This window comes from Castor canadensis, chromosome 4, assembly GCF_047511655.1.
Source record: "Castor canadensis chromosome 4, mCasCan1.hap1v2, whole genome shotgun sequence".
Classification (NCBI taxonomy): Eukaryota; Metazoa; Chordata; class Mammalia; order Rodentia; family Castoridae; genus Castor; species Castor canadensis.
In genome coordinates, this window is record NC_133389.1 from 139,905,607 (window position 1) to 139,924,888 (window position 19,282).

General features: G+C 33.6%; 1 protein-coding gene across 9 annotated transcripts in view; it reads left to right on the forward strand.

Moving 5' to 3' along the window:
• The window catches only part of Gulp1 (GULP PTB domain containing engulfment adaptor 1), a 250,732-nt gene that overhangs the window by 194,862 nt on the left and 36,588 nt on the right, over positions 1-19,282 (forward strand). For all 9 annotated transcript variants that reach the window (XM_074071251.1, XM_074071258.1, XM_074071250.1 and 6 more), the window contains 3 exons: positions 6,217-6,288; positions 12,100-12,198; positions 18,743-18,880. In XM_074071251.1, the coding sequence (XP_073927352.1) occupies positions 6,217-6,288; positions 12,100-12,198; positions 18,743-18,880 (309 nt within the window). The remainder of the gene's footprint in view (positions 1-6,216; positions 6,289-12,099; positions 12,199-18,742; positions 18,881-19,282) is intronic.

Consider the following 19,282-nt stretch of genomic DNA (forward strand, 5'->3'; position numbering starts at 1 on the left):
TCTAGTACCACCAAGAATACACAAAACATTTTTAGGTCAGTTAGTTGCTAATACCCTACTTTTCACAGTCTTCTTATACTCCAAAATGTTCCTCTGTGTTTAATACTTTCTTCTCTGTCTATGTTGCTTAGTAATCATATTCAATGTTTTAATCTCAATCCTTTTATTATTTTTTTAAACAATTACAAAAGTGTTCCTTGTTCTACGTTATATATGTATAAAAAGCACATTGACCGTATTGACCCTCCTTCACTCCCTCCTTTCACTCTCCCGCCTCCCACCAGTACCCCAACCCTCGTAGTAATTCAACTGGCATGCAGAGTTCCATGTGCAGGTAGCACACACGTAGTGTATATGCACAAACTGCCCAAGAAGTAAATAATACTAGGAATTGAAGAGGTTTTGTTTGTTTCCATAAGTTGGTTTAATACTGTTATTGCATTGGCTATAGGATTTTGCATTCCTGCTACCGCTGATATCCTATAATTATATTTGCTAGCTCCTGCAAGTCTAGCTAGTAGTATTAATGATCTCCTTTCCAAATTCCCCATCATTTCCCTTTTCTGTCTCCCTCTGAAATATGGCAGCTCCCTGGGGACCCATGATTATAGTTCTCTTCTCAATCTCTGTTTTCCATTGAGATCTTAGTGGAAGTTCTCCCTTATCCTCCTATTCTATCCACAAATTTTCTGCCCCCAGCTCTGAATTTGTATGCATTTTATTTGATGAGTAAGAGACACTTTAGCTTCAATATGCTTGAGGTCATGTTTCATATCTTTGTTTTAGGTCTCTATCAAAATGTTATCTTTATATACAGAACCTCCCTGATATCTCTATTTTAAATATCCACACTCTTCATAGTCAATCTATATTATTTTTTTCTGTTATTTTTACTTATGCTGCCAAAGACATATAATGCATCTGTCTGTAATCAAGACATAAGAACAGACATAGAAACACAGACACTCACAAACGTACGTGTATTCGCTTGGATGTATTCTCCTTGAGAACAAGAATATTTTCCCCCAGCACATTAGTAAATGCTTGACTGATAGTAAATCTTCACAATTTTAAGGAATACATGAAAATGTATAAAATTAACATGTCATCATTTGGGGGAATTAATTTATATTTTATCAAAGTAAACTGTGTCTCTCTAAAACAAATATTTCCCTAGGCCTTATGATGGAAAAAGAAAGTTTCATTTCTTTCCCCAAGTCTCACCAAAGCAAATGCTTTCTACTTTGATGTGTTTCTTTTGTGTATAGCTGTACTGTGCATTGCTAGACTTTGTTCAATTGTGACTGTCCACACCCTCCTGCTTTGTGTCCTTAGATACAATGTCTCCCTCTGTTTTGTTTTACTGCCTTAAAAAATAAAAGTTATTGAGACCTGGTGCAAGGGAGGGAAATACGTTTGGCTTATATACATATCAGTTTGATTTGTTTTCCCTCATATCCTGGAAACTTATCCCAAAACAAAACTTTCCTCAGAATTTGATGTCATTTTATTTCTACAACCAATATGAAGAAGCCTGGTGTCATTTAGACTCATGGTCCTGAGGGGTTTTGTTGGTTTTATTTCTCTCTGGGTTTTTTTATAATCTCTCTTTATTTCTATAATATTGATGGTGACCCTATCTGTGCTTGCATATGTGTTTTTACTCACTGTAATGATGGAACTGAGTCCTTTTGTCTGGAAATCTTAACTTTGTTACTGGAAAACTAATAATTTTCTTCCTTCATGTCCTTTCACTCCTTCAGCCTGCTCTCTGCCTCTCCACAGTTCTTTTAAAGTACTATGTAGTTTTCTTATTTATATTATGTTGTGTATTGTTTATCTTCCCTATTAGTGTATAAACGCAATAAGGGCAGGGAACTTGCTCAGTTTTGTTCTCTGCTATCTTCCCAACATCAAAAATATTGCATGAAAAATGGTCACCATCCCATAATTAGTTCTCGATGGATTTCTTCAACTTTTTCTCCTAATATTATTACTTTTTAAATTGTTTGAGTCATACTTTTAATTTCTGTGTGCTTTGTTTCATTCTCTAAATTCTGCATTTTCAACCATCCTGTTTTTATCATAAATGCAATATTTTTTATTAATTTCACAGCTTTAGCCATCTTTTGTCTCCTTGCTTTCTCTCTGCCTTGTCCCCATTCTTTTAGTTCCAGTATCTTTGCTCTCTCAGTTTTTCATGCAAGAGGTTTTTCTAAAATATGTACACGTTTGCTATGTTTTGATATTTAAGACTGAGGCACTCTAAAAACCAACTGGGAATTCTGTATTAAATGGTGATTGATAAACAGGAATTGTCAACTGGTGTTGATCATGTGACCCATCTAATTCATATGAAAGTGTCAAGTGTTAGCACAAGTTGTCTTATTTTTTCTTAAGCCTTGAAATATATAAGTGACTTTCATTACAGCCTGCAGATTTTTGCTTGGTATCTTTTGTTCAGGTAGGTGCCTAACTTTTGTTCTCAGCCACACCTAACATTTTGCATCTTATAGGTTCTCTGGCCAAATTTAACTAAGGGCTCTTCTAGGGAGGATTAATTTCCTGGTCATGGCATTGGCCATTCAGTTTCATTTTCCCCCACCACCCCCATTCAAGCATAGGCAGAGTGGAAAAGATGCAAACCAAAGTCTTATATCTAACCTGTATATTTTTACAAGTCTTTTAATGCTACTCATGGTAGAGTATTTTGGTTATTTGTAGGTTTGTTTACGAGATAATATGTTTCTTGAATGTGAGCATTTAAGCATATGACCAGTGTCTTAAGTCAGTTTTTCCATAATTAGACTCCCTACACAAAGATTTGTGTGCCTGTAATTTGCTAAATGAGTGCTGTTTGGTAAATTCTATGAAAGAGTAGGAAAAGCAAGCAGGCAAGGAGATGGAATCAAGGAAAAGAATATATTAGGTGGAGTCTAGGCCTTAGCCTGAGTCCAAGAGAAACTCTGCATTACACTGTTTGCCCCACCTCCAAGCAAAGGAGCTAGACTTTTCTACCGCCACACTAATTTAGCCACTGGCTAAGGAACTTGGTGATATGGGTAATGGGTGCAAAAATCTCCCAGGTGATTCAGGCTCTCACTACTAGCAAAGGACTTCATTGACCAAAGGCACACAGGAGATATTATAAGGAATAAAGTATTTTTCAGTTTTAAAATCCTTCCTTCCTCCTTTCTTTCTTCCACCTCTCTCTTTTGACAATCTCAGTATGTAGCTCAGGTTGACCTAGAATTTGTAATCCTGTTTCAGTCTCCTAAATCCTGGGAGTTTAAGCCTATACCACCATATCCAACTCTAAAATGATTTCTTACATAAAAAAAAAATTGAAGTAGCAAAGTCCACATTAAGATAACTTTTAGTTTAATTCTAACCATTACCCAGTGTTTTATTATTCAGTTGGTTTATTTAAAGCCAGGTTCTTAGAGCACTGCTAGAGGTGGATTCATTCAGAATATTCTTGGAATTCTTCAATAATTTTCCCATATAGGTCTGTTTGCATATAATGATTATGACTTGACATTTCTGTGAAACCATGAATATTCTTCTAGAAATATTGCTAGTTTCTCTCACACTGTGGAATTGACACCTTAGGCCCTCTGTCTTTACCTCCACCTGTTCTTACTAATATGAGTCCACCCACTAATGGTGAATCTCTAGTGCTTTGATGAATTCTCAGTTGAGAAAATGAATCTACCCTATGGGTTTAAACCTAACTACAAAGCTATTATTGTGTTAAATTCTCTTCTGTAACTTAAACCTTCTTTCTTTACTGGATGATCTCAAACAGAGCTTTTTAAACCTGATGGCACATAAAAATCACCTTGGGAGCATTAAAGCGTACAGATGTCCTGGCTCTGCCTCAGACCAGTTAAATTAAAATTATAGGCATGTTAAGTCTGTCATGCAGCCTATGTTGAAAACACTGATATCAAACAGAAGCAATATGGACAAGCCCACAGAGTTAGGAATAGATTTGGCTGTCTACTACATCTTAGAGGCAGGTTTTCAATTCCTCTTAAGCTGAGACTTTCTCATTTACTTTAGTATCTTATGTATACCTGATCAACCAAAAACCTGTTATCACAGTGGGACAAACTAAGTGCCTGAGATATCTTATTTAAGACCAAGTAGCAGTTGTTTGGCACAATTTGAGCATATTAGAAAAGAGACTTGTACTTTATACAATCTGAGGTGTACTCCTCTTTACCTCAGTGCAAAGGAGCTCTACTTTCTCTCCTCCATGTTTTCATCTGAAAGAGAATAGAATTTTCTTCGGTGTTTTCAACTCATCTGTTTTATCTGCCTTCCATTATCCTTATGGCTTGTTCAATGTTTTTTAACACTGTTACATATACTTTACTCTTCTGGGTTTTTTTTCCCCCCAAAATTTTTGTTAGTGCATACAAATTATACAATGTGGAGGGTTTCATTGTGTTATTTCTATACATGCATATACTATACTTTAACCACATTTACCCCTTTATTACTTTTTCTTATTTATCTTCCCCTCATTCCCATTTTTCATGTTTCTTAGAATTTTTTCAAATGGATTTCATTATGACCTTTTGTACATAAAGACAAAAGATTTTGATCGCATTTTCCCCTCCTCACCCTCTCTTTCCTCCCTTGTTCCATAAACTTAGTACAAGGGATCACATAAAATGCTTTTAGAAATATAATTCCCTGGCCCTACTCCAAAAGATTCTGATTTATTTACAAAAGAATATACAATTTCACTTTAAACTTATTTCCTGGCTAATTCTCATTCTAGTAATACAGGAAGCCTATTTCCAAGACTGAGACTCTAACTCCTTTGGTGTTATTTGTTCCAAGAGTGAAAGGAGTGAGAGACACCATGACTTTGCTGTTTTGCTTCCTTTCCATTCTGTAAATAACACATGAAATCACATTCACCAGTTCCCCTAATCCACTTAATGACCCACTTAATCATTTCATGTAAAGGGAACACACACAAACTCACGTATCTAGTCTAAACACAGGAAAATGATGAATTCATGCTCTCTTTGTTTTATGATTGGTAATACGCGACAAGAGCAAAAAGCCCCTGGGAAATTATATATGCTTCATGAATTTAATGATTATTCACCATATTTTTTTTTCTCAAGAATAAAACCTCCACATTTCTAGTCTAGTTGATGTTGAACATTTCCTGGCATTGGCCTCTGTTTAGGTATTATGTCTCTTCAGGTAGAAAATTTATTTTAACGTAATTATTAACATTTTTTCTGTGTTTGGATTGGTAAAGTTTTAACTAAACATCCTCAGTGACTCCCTTCAGGGTTATTTAAAAACTTACTTAAATTATAGGTCCTATATATTTTGTTTTTAAAATCTATTAAATATAGTTTTACCGAATAGTGTGTATTGATATTAAAATTTTGTCTTTTAAATTCTACATGTCATATAAGTTTTATAAGTGGAAAACAAAGAAATTACTTGAAATTATAAACTGGAATATTCTACTGAAGTTTAAATATAGTAACAAATGAAAAGCATTTGGATGTTTTGAATTAGAGATTTTTTTAGTTATTAATATATTTACTTAATTTTAACAATTGAGGTCCACTTAATTCCTTTGGGCCCAATGAGATATCTTTAGGTTTTTTTTTTTTTTTGTCATTAGAAATCTGCAAGTAATATGTTTAGGAAAAGTGTGTTTTAAAAAAAGTTAGAAGCCAGTTATGGTGGTACATGCCTGTAATCCCACCTATTTACAAAGCAGAGGTGTGGAAATAGGAGTTTGACAGTTCAAAGCCAGCCAAGGCAACAGGTATCAAGACCCCATCCCAAAACCAAGCTGGGTGTGATGACATAGTTCTATAATCTCAGCTACTCGAGAAGCAGACATAGAGCAGCCCTGAGCAAAAATGCAAGACTCTTTCTGAAAAATAAGCTACAAGCAAAAGGACTAAGGGCAGGGCTCAAGTGGCAGAGTCTTCTTAGAGTGTTAGTCCCTGAGTTCAATTCCTAGGATCCACTCCCATAAAACCCCTTTTGGAGTAATAGTAAGTATAAATGATCAAGTGGTATATATATATATATTTTCAAATATTTTTAATTAGAATTTGGGTTTGTATTACTATCAAATCATTCCATTGTGCAAAGTTATACTTCAAAATGGTTTGATGACATGTGGTGTAGTCAAATCTGTGTCTCACAAATGGCCATTTTCAGTTTCTTGGCAGTACAGAAGTGGAGCAGCCAAAAGGAACAGAAGTTGTGAGAGATGCTGTAAGGAAACTAAAGGTAAGGAAAGCCTTCAAATCAATGACTACTGTGCTGATGTCATGTCATCTGCAGATTGATGGAAGCAAAGGCATAAGTTGCTTTGTGGTAGGTATAGCTTCCCCTTGTTAAAAAAGGAGCTATTGAATAAATACCAATAGATCAAGGAGACATTTTAATAATAAATGTGTTCGCACAATTATTTTTCTGTAGATACCATCTGTATGCTATATTTTTCTAAGATGTGATTTCTTCTAATCTCTAAAAGAATTAGTAGAGCATTTCATAAGTATTATTAGTAATTTTCAGTAGGTTGCCTTTACTTTACTTGGACAAAGTGAACAAATGCCCTAGATCACCTGGTAATAACATGACTATCTCTAACAGTAGAATAGCATATTCACTAGTTGAAAACAAGGAGTTAGAGTTGACTCTAAAGCAAAATTTTGCAGTGGCAGTGTATATGCAAGATGTCATAATGAGCAGATCTGAGAGGCCGTGGTCCTGTCCATAACAGCTCTAGGGGAACTGATGAGACTAAGAAAGCAGAGGAAGACATTGAATAAGAAAAACTGTATACTTATAATCGACAACTTTCCTGAGAATATCCAACACAAACTACAAATTTATAATCTATAATTTGTCTGAGAAAATCTAAGCAAAACAACCTATTCATAGTATTCAGTAAGTTACTGAGAAATCTAAGCAATTCTACATATTCAAAATTAATGTTTCTTAAAAAAATTCTCACATCAGATGCCACATAGTAAGCTTATCTACTTGCTACCTATCTTGAAGACATTGTTTACAATGAGATGTTAAAACTATAAAAATTCCTCTAGCAAAATTCCTATGCTTATGGTATAAAAAATTTTGTGTACCACTGCTTTGTTTACACATTTAATTGTTTCACAGTTTTTGGAGAAACAGCTGTTTTTTGATTGGTTTAGAAGTCACCCAGTTGTTCCACAGTAGGGGTAGGCCCCTGACTGTTCAGGTAAAATCATGAATAATAAAGAGTATTAACTTGCTTTAAGAAAGTCATACCAGATGGAATCTCTTCTACTTAAATTTTACTTAAATTGAAGAAAAATTGAAATGGAATGACTTGTATTATCAATGAAGAAATAAAGGTAAATACTTTTATTTACAATTATTATTATTATTATTATTATTTGGTGGTACTGGATTTTTAACCCAGGACTTTGCACTTGCTAGGCAGACACTCTGCCATTTGAGTCATTCTTTCTCAGCTTGACCCATTAATTTTATACTTAAATATTTCACATAATTCTTTTAACTAAACATTTGACAGGATCCAAAGATAGCATTGCTTGTATTTGGAAAACAAGTGGGCTAGCTCACCATTTTTTTCACTACTCATTGGGTAATAATTAAGACTCATGCTTGTTTGACCAATTTTGTTTATCACGAATAGAGAATTTAAAAGACCTCACAGTTTATGGAGGACATTTAGAATAGAATTCAATTTAAATATTTTCAAAATGTTGCAAATTCTGGGCTTCAGTCCAACACTCCAACTTCACTGTAATCAGAATGCTTTCTAAAAACAAAAAAAGTGTTTACTCTTTAATTGTTTTGAAATGTATCTAGGGTGATTTTTAGTGCTGTGCTGGGTGGGAGTACATTGTAGCATTTATAAAAGTTCTTACTTTATATCAAATATATCATACTTGAACTCACCCCCTCCATCATTCTCTTTTTTAACCCTTCTCCCCATTCCTGGAATAGTTCCAACAGGTCTTATTTTTCCATTTACATACATGTGTACAGAGTATTTGCACCATATTCACCCTCCTACACTCTTTCCTCAAATCCTCCCCCTTCCCACTGGTACCAATACCCTACCCACCAAAGGACCTGTTCCTCCCTCCTGTGCTCCAATTTTGTAAAAGAAAAAAAATGACATTTTTGTTTGTTTAAGATAGCTATACAGGGAGTCTCCTTGTGACATTTGCATGTAGATATGTATTATATATACAAATTGGTTCATCTCTATTTTCTTCTTTCTTTATTCAGCCAACCCGAATCCAAAACTAAAAGAATTCAATTTCATAACAAGTAGATCAAATGTAAAGAGGTATTTGCGATTAAATGCTTTCTAAAAAATGACACATTCACATATATTTTTGTGGGATTTTATATAGGGTTCCTTGTAGTTTCATACCTAGAAATATACTCAATTAATAAAGGAATATGTTTTACAGTAGATAACAACTATGCAGTATAGCTTGAAAACACATACTTAGTTGATTGTTGCTTTTGTCTCAAGTGTTTTCTAGGATAAATATGCATTTAATAATTAATCTTTACTAGTTTCAAAAACTTTGTATCTCAGGAAATTATATTTAACCATGAAGATTCATGTACTAATGAGAATGAGTTTTGTATCATATATTCCTCAGTCAATTTCAAAAAACAGTATAAATGTTGATACACAGGAAAATAGAACTGGAAATTTTATTTTTTAGATGCAGAGATGTGCTGTGTAAAAGCAATTATCCTTATCCACTTTTATTGTTTATTTGTGTCAGAGGTCAGACTACAATACAAAGTATCTCAAGAACATTTGCAACTTTTTTTTGAAAAGTTGAACCTGGCTCCTTTTAAAATTTTGCTGCCATGTAGAAATGACCAGCAGGTGGTAGTATGGCTCTACTAAAAAAAGGAAATTTGCTCCTTAACTGCCATGTGTACATAACCCCATTTTAATTTTCTGCTTATTTTTCCTCAAATACATGTGATTTTTAAAATCTACTTTGCTTTAGCATTTGATTGTATTTGCCACAGAAGTTAACTTTCTTTACATTTATCCCTTTTCAATGTATTAGCTTCTGACATGAAGAATTCAAACTTCAAAAATAATACAAGCTGATGGAAAACTTGAAGAATTTTTAGTTGTGAAATTCTTATACTTCTGTGTTTCAAGATGCCTGGATAGTTTTTAAGAAAAAAATTAAAACTTTAAGTTCTTACTATTTTTATGTCATTTTTGGAGAATTTGTAGTTTATGAACTCTTGAATGTAATAATTTTTGTAAATGTTAAAGTTTTTACTTTCACATTCTGTATTTGTCAAAACAACATGTAATATTTCAATTTCTGTCATGTTCCACAATTTCTATTTCTTAATCATGTTTTAGCTTGAGATTTGAGAAAATGCCAAATGTTTCAGAATTAGTAATTTAAAAACCCTTTCAGCTTCAGTGTATTTAATAGTATTGTTAATGGAGTGAATTTCATTTTCACTAAAACAAAAATTAAAAGAAATTTGAAAGACAACTCTTCAAACATTAACATTAAAATAATGCAAAGAGAAAAAAATAGTATGTTGGAAAATTTATAGGTTGATTAGTCTAACATTCCATGTCTTCCAAATTAGAAGTAGTTAGGAACACAGTTAGGCAGTTTACTAATAGAAAAAGGGATGGGAGTTAAAGGGGAGCATGCAACTGTACCAAAGAGTAAGCTTAAGTCCTAGGGGGGAAGAAGAATATCAAACTGTTTAAAATAGAAATTTAATGACTATAGCCTTGGACACAAGAGTTTTGTATAATATATTCCTCAACCAAGTTCAAAAAACAGTATAAATGTTGATACACAGGAAAATAGAACTGGAAATTTTATTTTTTAGATGCAGAGATGTGCTGTGTAAAAGCAAAAGTTTACTGAATGCATATCTGCAAAAGGAGCTTTTAGGCTTAATTGTTGTAAACCCATTTTATGATCAAGATACAAAACTTCTCTGAGACATATTTTTTCTCTTCTTTGAAATGGCTGGTTGGATTGGGTATCTCTGAGGCTTCTTTGAGATATTATTTCATCTTGATAATAAGCAGAAAGAAAGGATTCAGGAAACTTGCATCAGATGTTTTATGTTTTCTCTCCTCTCCTGCCTCTCCCTTTCCTTTCTCCTTCCTTCCTCCATACTCCTCTGTGTATGTGTGTGTTTCTAACATCAACCCAGTTTCCTTCTTTTTTTCATTTCTTCCATTTTTTTCATTCCTTTGCAACAGTTAAGTTTAATACTCCTGGTTGTGTTATGGAGGACTTTTTGCAAGTAAGAGTTTGCACAATTCTTGCCAGAGGTCACAGGAATGGTTGTGTGCAGATGTAGAGGTTTCCAAATCCATTATTTTTTTGTGTGTTCACTGAAAGCAGAAGAAACAAGGAAGAAAACTTAAAATGGTTCTGTAGTCAACAACTGGATTTGCTTTCCTCAGAAACCTTCACATTGGTGTAGAGCTGCTGATGTATTTTGTAGGCCTTTAAAGGTGAAAGCCTCTAAATTGTTTAATTGTTCCAATTCAAGAAGGATATTAAGAAGGGAAAAGAAAGTTAATACACATTCTTTGGAAGATAGTGGATATAAATTTTGATCTGCATTGAGGTAAAACATGTTTCTTAAAGACAGGAAAAAAAAATTACCTGGAACAAGTTGGTTGAATTGTGCAGGATGTAAGACTGCTGGATACAGAAAAGAAAAAAAAAAAAAAGAAGTGTGCACTCACAGAGCAGGAAAGACAGCAAGCTGAAAAGTTATACCACCCAACATGGAATAAAACAAACCGTACCCCCTGGGGTATGAGGGCAGACATTTCAAGGCATTCATGTGTGCATTAATTATGTTACTCTCCCTGGCAGCGCAAAGCCATGAAAAAAGAAAAAGGCTTTTAACAACTCTGCTCCAGGACCAAACGACACCATGTGTATTCACATCTGCCATAAATTAGAGTGAAATGCACAATGCAAGTAAATGTGACACACAAGAGGAAAGGAGCCCTCCTTGTCTTACATATGATCTATTTTGAGGCAAGTTAAGATGACTTTGCATATGCTGAAAAATGTTATAGTAGACAATAACTTAGAAACCCTAGAAGAGAGTTGAAAAATATTTATTTAAAAAAAGAGTTTTTTCTTTTCTTAGAAAGAAAGATGGGGAGAGAGCAGAGAAGAAAAGTCAGGACATACACTAAACAGTATAGAAATACGTGTGTGTGTGTGTGCATATGTATGTATGTATGTTGTGCATTTTAAAGTAAAACTTTTATAAATATTTTCATTGTTTAATATTCAGATTCAACTGGGCTCCTATAATTTTTCTACCAACAAATCCAACAAAACTGGATTGAAAGTCCATCTATCAAGTGCATGAGAATTCTGATTTTCTTTTTGACTTTATAAAATGTTATAACAGAACCTAACACACATTTATATATACTTTAAGTTAATGAAAAATATAATTAGTACTACTCCAAAACCACTGACAATTGTTTGTTTTCAAGATACTATATTTATTTAATTCTAGGCTGAGTCTAGATCTATGCCTGACTCTTTTAGTTGGGGTAATTACTGTAATTGTTACCTATTCAGATATGGTAGTTTGTTGTTTTGTTCATTGAATAGGTAAACATGCAGCAATAACAAAGATAGCATATCCAGAAACTGGTGGTGAATTGCAAATTCTCTAAATATAGTAAAAGCAAAAAATCCACAGAAAAAGGGATTAAACTCTGTGCATCATCTGACAGTGTTTGTTTTCTCATAGTCTGGTATGAATTCAGTTTTTCAAATATTATAGAAAAGTATCTTTAAAATCATGTTTTAAAAAAGTTTCCAAAAATCAATCTGAGTTATAATGGTAGCCTGATATGATTTCTAAATATTTTGAGACTGCTTTTATAAAATACTTCATAATTGGCAATATTTCATTTAATGAACCCCTAACATTGACCACAACTCAAAATTTATATTCATATGTATTCTTCACAAGAACAGAATTACAGTTTTGTGAATGATTTTTCATTTGTAGTTTGCAAGACATATCAAGAAATCTGAAGGCCAGAAAATTCCTAAAGTTGAGTTGCAAATATCAATTTATGGAGTAAAAATTCTAGAACCCAAAACAAAGGTAAGGCTTATTGAGTATCAGAGCACTCTAATTCTTAATTAATTGTAATTATATGTGTATTTTAATGAATGTTTCAAATTTACTACCAACTTGAACTTATTAGTTCCTGGTTAACAATGACTTAAACCTCTATAGGATTTTTAGGAGTGGAAACAACTTTTGGAATTTCTTTCTGAATATCTTTTTCCTCAGCCTGTATATAGGATGCAATAACTTACTTTAATTGTATTCCACAGTGTTAACACTTGTATTTAGACATTTTTATTCACTTGATAAAAAAGAGACATGCATAGTATGCTTCACTGAGTAGAAAAAAATACAAAAGCTGTATGGTTATTTATTAAAATAGTCTACCTGATTTTCATTACCTCTAGACATAATCATGTATTAGTTTTCTAAGGCTCCCATAACAAAATAGCACAGACTATGTGGCTTAAACACAGAAATTTTTCTTCACTGTTGTGGAGGCTGGAGCCCCACAATCAAAATGCTCACAGAATTGCTTCCCTCTGAGGCCTCTCCCCTTGCTTCCAGATGACTGCCTCTTTGTAGTTTTCCCTCTGTGCTCACACAGTTCTGGTGACTCCTTGTATGTCCAGTTTTTTCTTCTTATCAGTACATCAGTCATATTGGACTAGAGAGCACAATAATGGCATCATTTTTACTTCTGATTTTTTAAAAGGCCTTATCTCCTCTTAAAAGAGAAGTGTTAGACAAACCAAGTTTAACAGCATTTAGGTTTAACAGCACTCAGAACCCAAAGAGGGTCAGAGAGCTTCATCTGCCAGCCTGAGCACGAGCAAAGCAAAGCAAAAAAATTGGCTGCAGTTAGGTGCCTTCTTTGGGCATGATATAATAATTTGGCGTCCTGTGATTGGCTAGCCTATCTGCTATTGTTGGCTAAAACTCTGATGTTTGTTATACTCTTAGCTAGGTTTTGTCTACATAACAACTTAGGTTGCAGTTTATTGTATAGGAATTTGAAACAAATTCTTTTATATTTCAAATACAGTCATATTTGACGTAGTGGGGTTTAGGACTTCAACCAGAGGAAAGGCCATGGGAAGATAAAGCAAGAAGGCACTTAATCTATAAGCCAGAGCAGTCTCAAAGAAACCAAACCTGATGCCTTGATCTTGGACTCTTAACTTCCAGAACTGTGAAAAAATTAATTTCTGTTGTTTAAGTAACCCTGTCTATGGTATTTTGTGATGGCAGCCCCACTACTGTAACAGTTTATTTACAAATGCTTCAAAATTATTTCATAATTTTCTAAAACCATAATTCAGAGTATTTTATTAACATACTCAATTATTTTATAAATATTAATTTTCAAAGCTTCTTCTAATATCATAGATGCTTATTCATGAATTAATTTCATAAATAATTTATTAGAAAAACAAAGGAAACCTAGCTTGTGAATTTTGAAAAATTCTGTTTTTTGGGGGGGTGGGTAGTGAGATTTGATCTCAGGGCCTCATGCTTGTTAGGCAGGCACCTGAGTCACTCCACCAGCCCCTGAAAAATCTTTTTAAATTCTTTTCCAACTCTGTGACATTGATCAGCCCAGCAGGTGCCACTGATACTTTCATTAATGTGAATGTCAGCTCAGAATCAGCACTCAGGGGACCAGCAGCACCAGCATCTACTGGGATAGTAGCAGCTAAAGACAAGCTCCACTCTAGGATTTCTAAATCTCTAATCCACCAAAAAACAAAACAAAACAAAACAAAATTTGTGTACACATTGAAGTTTGAGGAACTCTGGTATCCTGCATAGTTTGATAGCTATAGACAGTATGCTTCATTGTCAGTAGTCCATGGTATAACTCCATTAAAATTGCCTGGGGCAGTTGCAGAAATGTGTTTTAAAGACCCATATGTGTGTGCAGAATCATAATTTCTCAATGTGGAAATTTTACATATGTTGTCCGTTTAAGAACAATTGGAGTATGGCGTAAGTACACCCATCTTTACCATTCTTTAATTCCATACTGAAAAAGAATGGCCTTCCTTCAAACTTCTCAAGGCAGGAGTATAAGACCTTCTACAATTAGACTGTCTAGTATCCTCCTATTATCCTTCCTCAATGTTAAATAACAACCAAAGACATGGAAACTTTAGTTATGGCTATCCCAAAATAACTGCTTCTGCTGAAGTGGCTGGAAACAGAAAACACAAAGTGGTGAAGGGGTAGTGAAAGCATAATTTAAATACATAATGAAATATATGTAGTTTGCTCAGAAACAAGGCAGTTAAAAATAAGGAATTATTTCTGAACAGATGAGAAAAATTCCTTAGGTAAATGGTAGTTACAAAATGGACAATAGGCTAAGGAAGCAACAAGTTATGAAGGGACAGTACAACCCAAAGTGTAGCAACCTGACTGTAGGCTTACATGCAATCAAAAAGAAAAGTGCTTCTATTTCTGGATTTCCTTTTTCAAATTCAGTGAGTATATGGTGGCAAATGTCCAGCCAAAATAGATCATTTATAGGCCTTGTTTTGGGTGGATTCTTTATCTGGTTTGAGAGAGAGAGAGAGAGAGAGAAAGACAGTAATTAATTGTTGATTAAGTTTTTATATAAATAATATGTAAGATTTAAAATATGCTTTGTGTAACATGTTTTTTGTATCTTTGTTCTTTTGGTTTGCATCTACTCATGGTACATCCTAGTATATAACAATTTTACCAAGTACATATATGTAATCTATATACTATAATCTGCTAAATCATTTGCATATTATTGAACAAATCCTCAAATTTTCCACCAACTGATTAAATAGAATTAAATATTTAAACAATATAAATATTATCAAATGTAATATATATATATATATATATATATGATGTAACTTTAGTCTTTAGAGTTGACAGTTTAATGATGGCATGTCCTTTGAGGAGTACAAAATATGAAGATATAAAATACTACAAAATGCCTACCACTAATATCATGTGTGTGCAGTGTGATAATATTTCTACAGTGAAAGAATTGTGAAAGTTCTTATAAAGACTTCCATCAGCCACTTTAATTTTTGTATCTGTTTGCTTTGTCTTAGCCTGCTGACCATGTGGGGAAACCTACCTTTACAAAACCCAGTTAACCGCCTTTGTTCTATCCACTCTCCAGGTTTTTCTTTTGCATCTCTTATGTGAAATAAAGAGAAAATTTTTTAAACTTATAAAAATGTAAATAGGAAAAAAGAACAATGGGTGATATTGTAAAGAAAAAGAGATGTGAATAGACTCAAAAATTAACTTGTACTTAGAAAAAGTCATGGTGATGAAAGAATACAGGCAAAAATGAAAAAAAAGGATGACTGTTGCCTACTATTTTATTGTTAGAAAACAGTATTTTCAAATTTCAATCAGTATCTCTTATTGCCAGCTTTTCAGCCTATCATTCAGTTCCTTAAGCTCTCACTTCAAATCTTCATGCCTCCCACAGTATCTGTGAAGGCGGAGTTCAACTCAAGAGGACTAGCCAAATGACTGGTATAGGGTTTACTCAAATCAGTAATGTAAGTTTTTTCTTCCCTGTCCAAAACTCTCAAATTCTTTTATTTAACAGCTATGTTTTAAATGCCCCCCTCCAAAAAAAAAAAAAAAACAAACCTAAGTTTTCTATGCTTTTAATGGGAAAGAAGCCCTAGATTTTCATCCCTTTCAGATCTAAAGAGCAATCCTGGAGTTTAAAATCTTTGAGATGCTTTGTAAGTTCAATTATATTACATATTAATATATAACAAATTGCTTTTACTTATCTATTCATGTGAACACAGATTTAAAGTATCTACTCTTTACCTATATATACAGAAAGTATTATTTTTGATTCCATAAAAAATGAAGGTCATCTAAGCATCAGTGGTCAGGACACTCTTAAGAATGTTAATTTCTAGAGTCTGCTTGAGTGTCTCGAAATCACAACTGGCACGAAAAGGTCTGGTGTGTGTGTGTGTGTCTGTGTGTGTGTGTAAGAGAGAGAGACTTTTCACATAACTGAAGAAAGAACTCATGTAATTGACATAGCCTATTCATACACATATATTTAGAAACCACTACTGCTGAAGACATGAATGACCCAGAAAAAAATATCTGCCATCCATTTTATTTTAGGATAAGTTGTACTATAGGGGAAAAACCAATTAGTTATAAGAGTATTATATTGTTATATTATATTATTAAATATGTGTATGTGGCATGATTTTAAATGCATTATTGATGTAATATGGACTTTCTTTATAGACAATAAATATTTTTCTTTCCTACTTGGGTGGGCGAAAATGGAAGCAAAAGCAATCTCTGTAACAATTAGTTCCTAAATCTATCTTCCTTTCTTCCTTCCTTCCTTCCTTCCTTGTTTCCTTCCTTCCTTCCTTCCTCCCTTTCATAGTCCAAGGCTTTCTCTGATCATACTGGTTACTGGGTGAGTGAATGACTTGGAGAGTTCACCACCAGCTATGTAAACAGTGTGTTTTACACATCATTTATGATTTCTACTATAAACAGAAAAAAGAAATCCACATTCTATATTGCATAGCCATTATATTTCCTCTTTATTTGTCATTACCATGATATAGTCATATAATGAATATACACTGTCAGTTTTAGCAGCTGAAGGGCAGCTGAGGGATATTATTTAATTGACTATACTGACATTAGTAAGAAAATATGAAAGGAGACTGACAACGGGGAAAAACTTTAAGAAAAAGTCTCAGACCAATGTGGCCATTGTCTCTCTCAGCACTGGCCAGTATAAATGATTACCTCATCAAAAGTCTATGTTAAAAACAACCAAAAAAAAATCATAAGATGAAAATAGAAAAGAGAGTATTAAGCGAAGAGGAAGGTGATTGGAGGGACTGGGAGAAGCGAGAGAAGATAAGGGTGGTCAGCGGGGGTGGGTCTGGTTAAATGCATATATGAAAATGTCACAGTAGAACCTATTAGTCTGTGTAATTAGTGTCCATTAATAAAATGTCTCTGTAAGTTGAGCACTCTTTTTTCACTGTTCTGTTTTTCACTGTTCAAGTGAATGTATCAGGCTATCTAGCAATGATAGTATACATTACAGTGATGCAATATACTTCTCATTTTAATTTTCAAGTTTGTCAAGCAACTGCTTGATGGTTTGCCATTTAGTTTATATTCAGAGAAATGCACTGCTGTAGACCAATTATCTTAGCATTCATTTGTCTAACTCATCTTGTTCACACGTTTTTAATCTGATGAATAATGATGCAAATACAAGTGCTGGCTAAAATCTCAGCAAGCCAACATCAAACTCTGAGCTTGGAAAGAGAAGGTACTGACACTTTGATCAAAATCTCTGAAATTATGATTCAGCTTGCTGAATTCAAGGAAAATGTTTATAACAGGTACCCCAAGTATTGTACCACAAGTTACCAGAAACTACCTTCAGAGAAACACTACTAGGTACAACTTGAAATAAAGTTTACTGGGGATGTATTCACCTCATCTTCCTTGTGTGAATCTGTAATTGCTGCATCTTTAACCTTTTATGATATACACTAAATAATGTGGGTAACCTGTTTCTGAGAGATATTCTGAGTCTTAAATGGATTTTGAAAAAAAATTATTTATAGCCACAATGGAAAAGGGAATGATTGATTTTTTTTTTTTACTTATTTGCATCATAGTTAGATAAAAAGATTTTTTCTACCTCCAAATTTGGAGATAAATATGTAGGACAGATGATCTGTATTTTAGTATCACCTGCTTGCTCTTTTGCCTAAGGAAAGTAAGTTTTAAACCTTCCTTATTCAATTATTTTACAGAAATATTTTTATTTTAGTTAAGTATATACTTTATCTTTTAGTTTTATAATTCTGTGTGTGTGTGTGTGTGTGTGTGTGTGTGTGTGTGTGTGTCTGCCCTCGTGTGTGTGCAGCAACTATATCTGTCTGGTCGTGGTATTTTTCTTTCTACTGACTATCAGGATTTATTCAGTCATTTGGAGGCTGGTCTCAAAGAAATACCACTGAAGTTGCAAGGATGACCATCTTTAACAGAAAAGGTTCAAGAGTGTATGAGTAACCATGAAGATATTTATAACTAAAGATGAAATAATAGTATGTTTCATAATGGCATTTTATGCAGATGAGGCTGTGTTCTAAATTATAATGCTGGTTAGTAACAATGGCATAAGATGAAAAGAATTTGGATTAAAATGGATTCTGCTGACTCTTCATCTCTGGGCCTCCTATAAAAACTTGCAAAGTTTAAACCAAATGGTGTCTTAAGAGCCTTTGTAGCTCAAAATGTCTGTGAACCTTTGATCCTATTGTCTTATACTTGTATTTTTCTAACTACTACTGAAATGACTATCTTGATTTAAATCCTGAATCAGGAAGCCTATCTCCATGCTGTATTTGTTTAACTTTGGGGTGTATGTATAAAACCAAGGATGGACAGATCATTGTTATACTTTTAAAATCATAAGTTATGAGTTATTAACACAAGCTTGTATTTCATAAAATGGATGAAATGCCATCAACTATATTAATTTCATTTATGTTCACAGGAAGTCCAGCACAATTGCCAGCTTCATAGGATATCATTTTGTGCAGACGATAAAACTGACAAGAGGATATTCACTTTCATATGCAAAGATTCTGAGTCAAATAAACATTTGTGCTATGTATTTGACAGTGAGAAGTGTGTAAGTATGCCAGATGTTTTAGGGTGGTTTGCTCTCTTTTACAAGCCAGGAATTGTCTTGTTTCCGGCTTTAGTGAAGTATTTGGAAGTGAATGAGGTCTGCAAGTACTTAACTGCACTAATAGATTCATCCTGTCTTGAGAGTACACGTCAAGATTTCATCCTTAAGTAAATTCTTATGTTTATGAACAAAAGCTTGCATGCAAATTTCTTTCATTAGAACATCATGTCTGCTCATGCTATGCATTTGTTTCTCTTATAATCATTTGATTTATTTTTAATTTTAATTCCCCAAATTACTGAGTAATATACCCATACTGTGAAGAGTAATGGTGAGCAAAATTTTTTTCCTGGAATTTGATGAGGTTAATGAAAATAAATAGTCTAAGCTCTAGGAAATAAA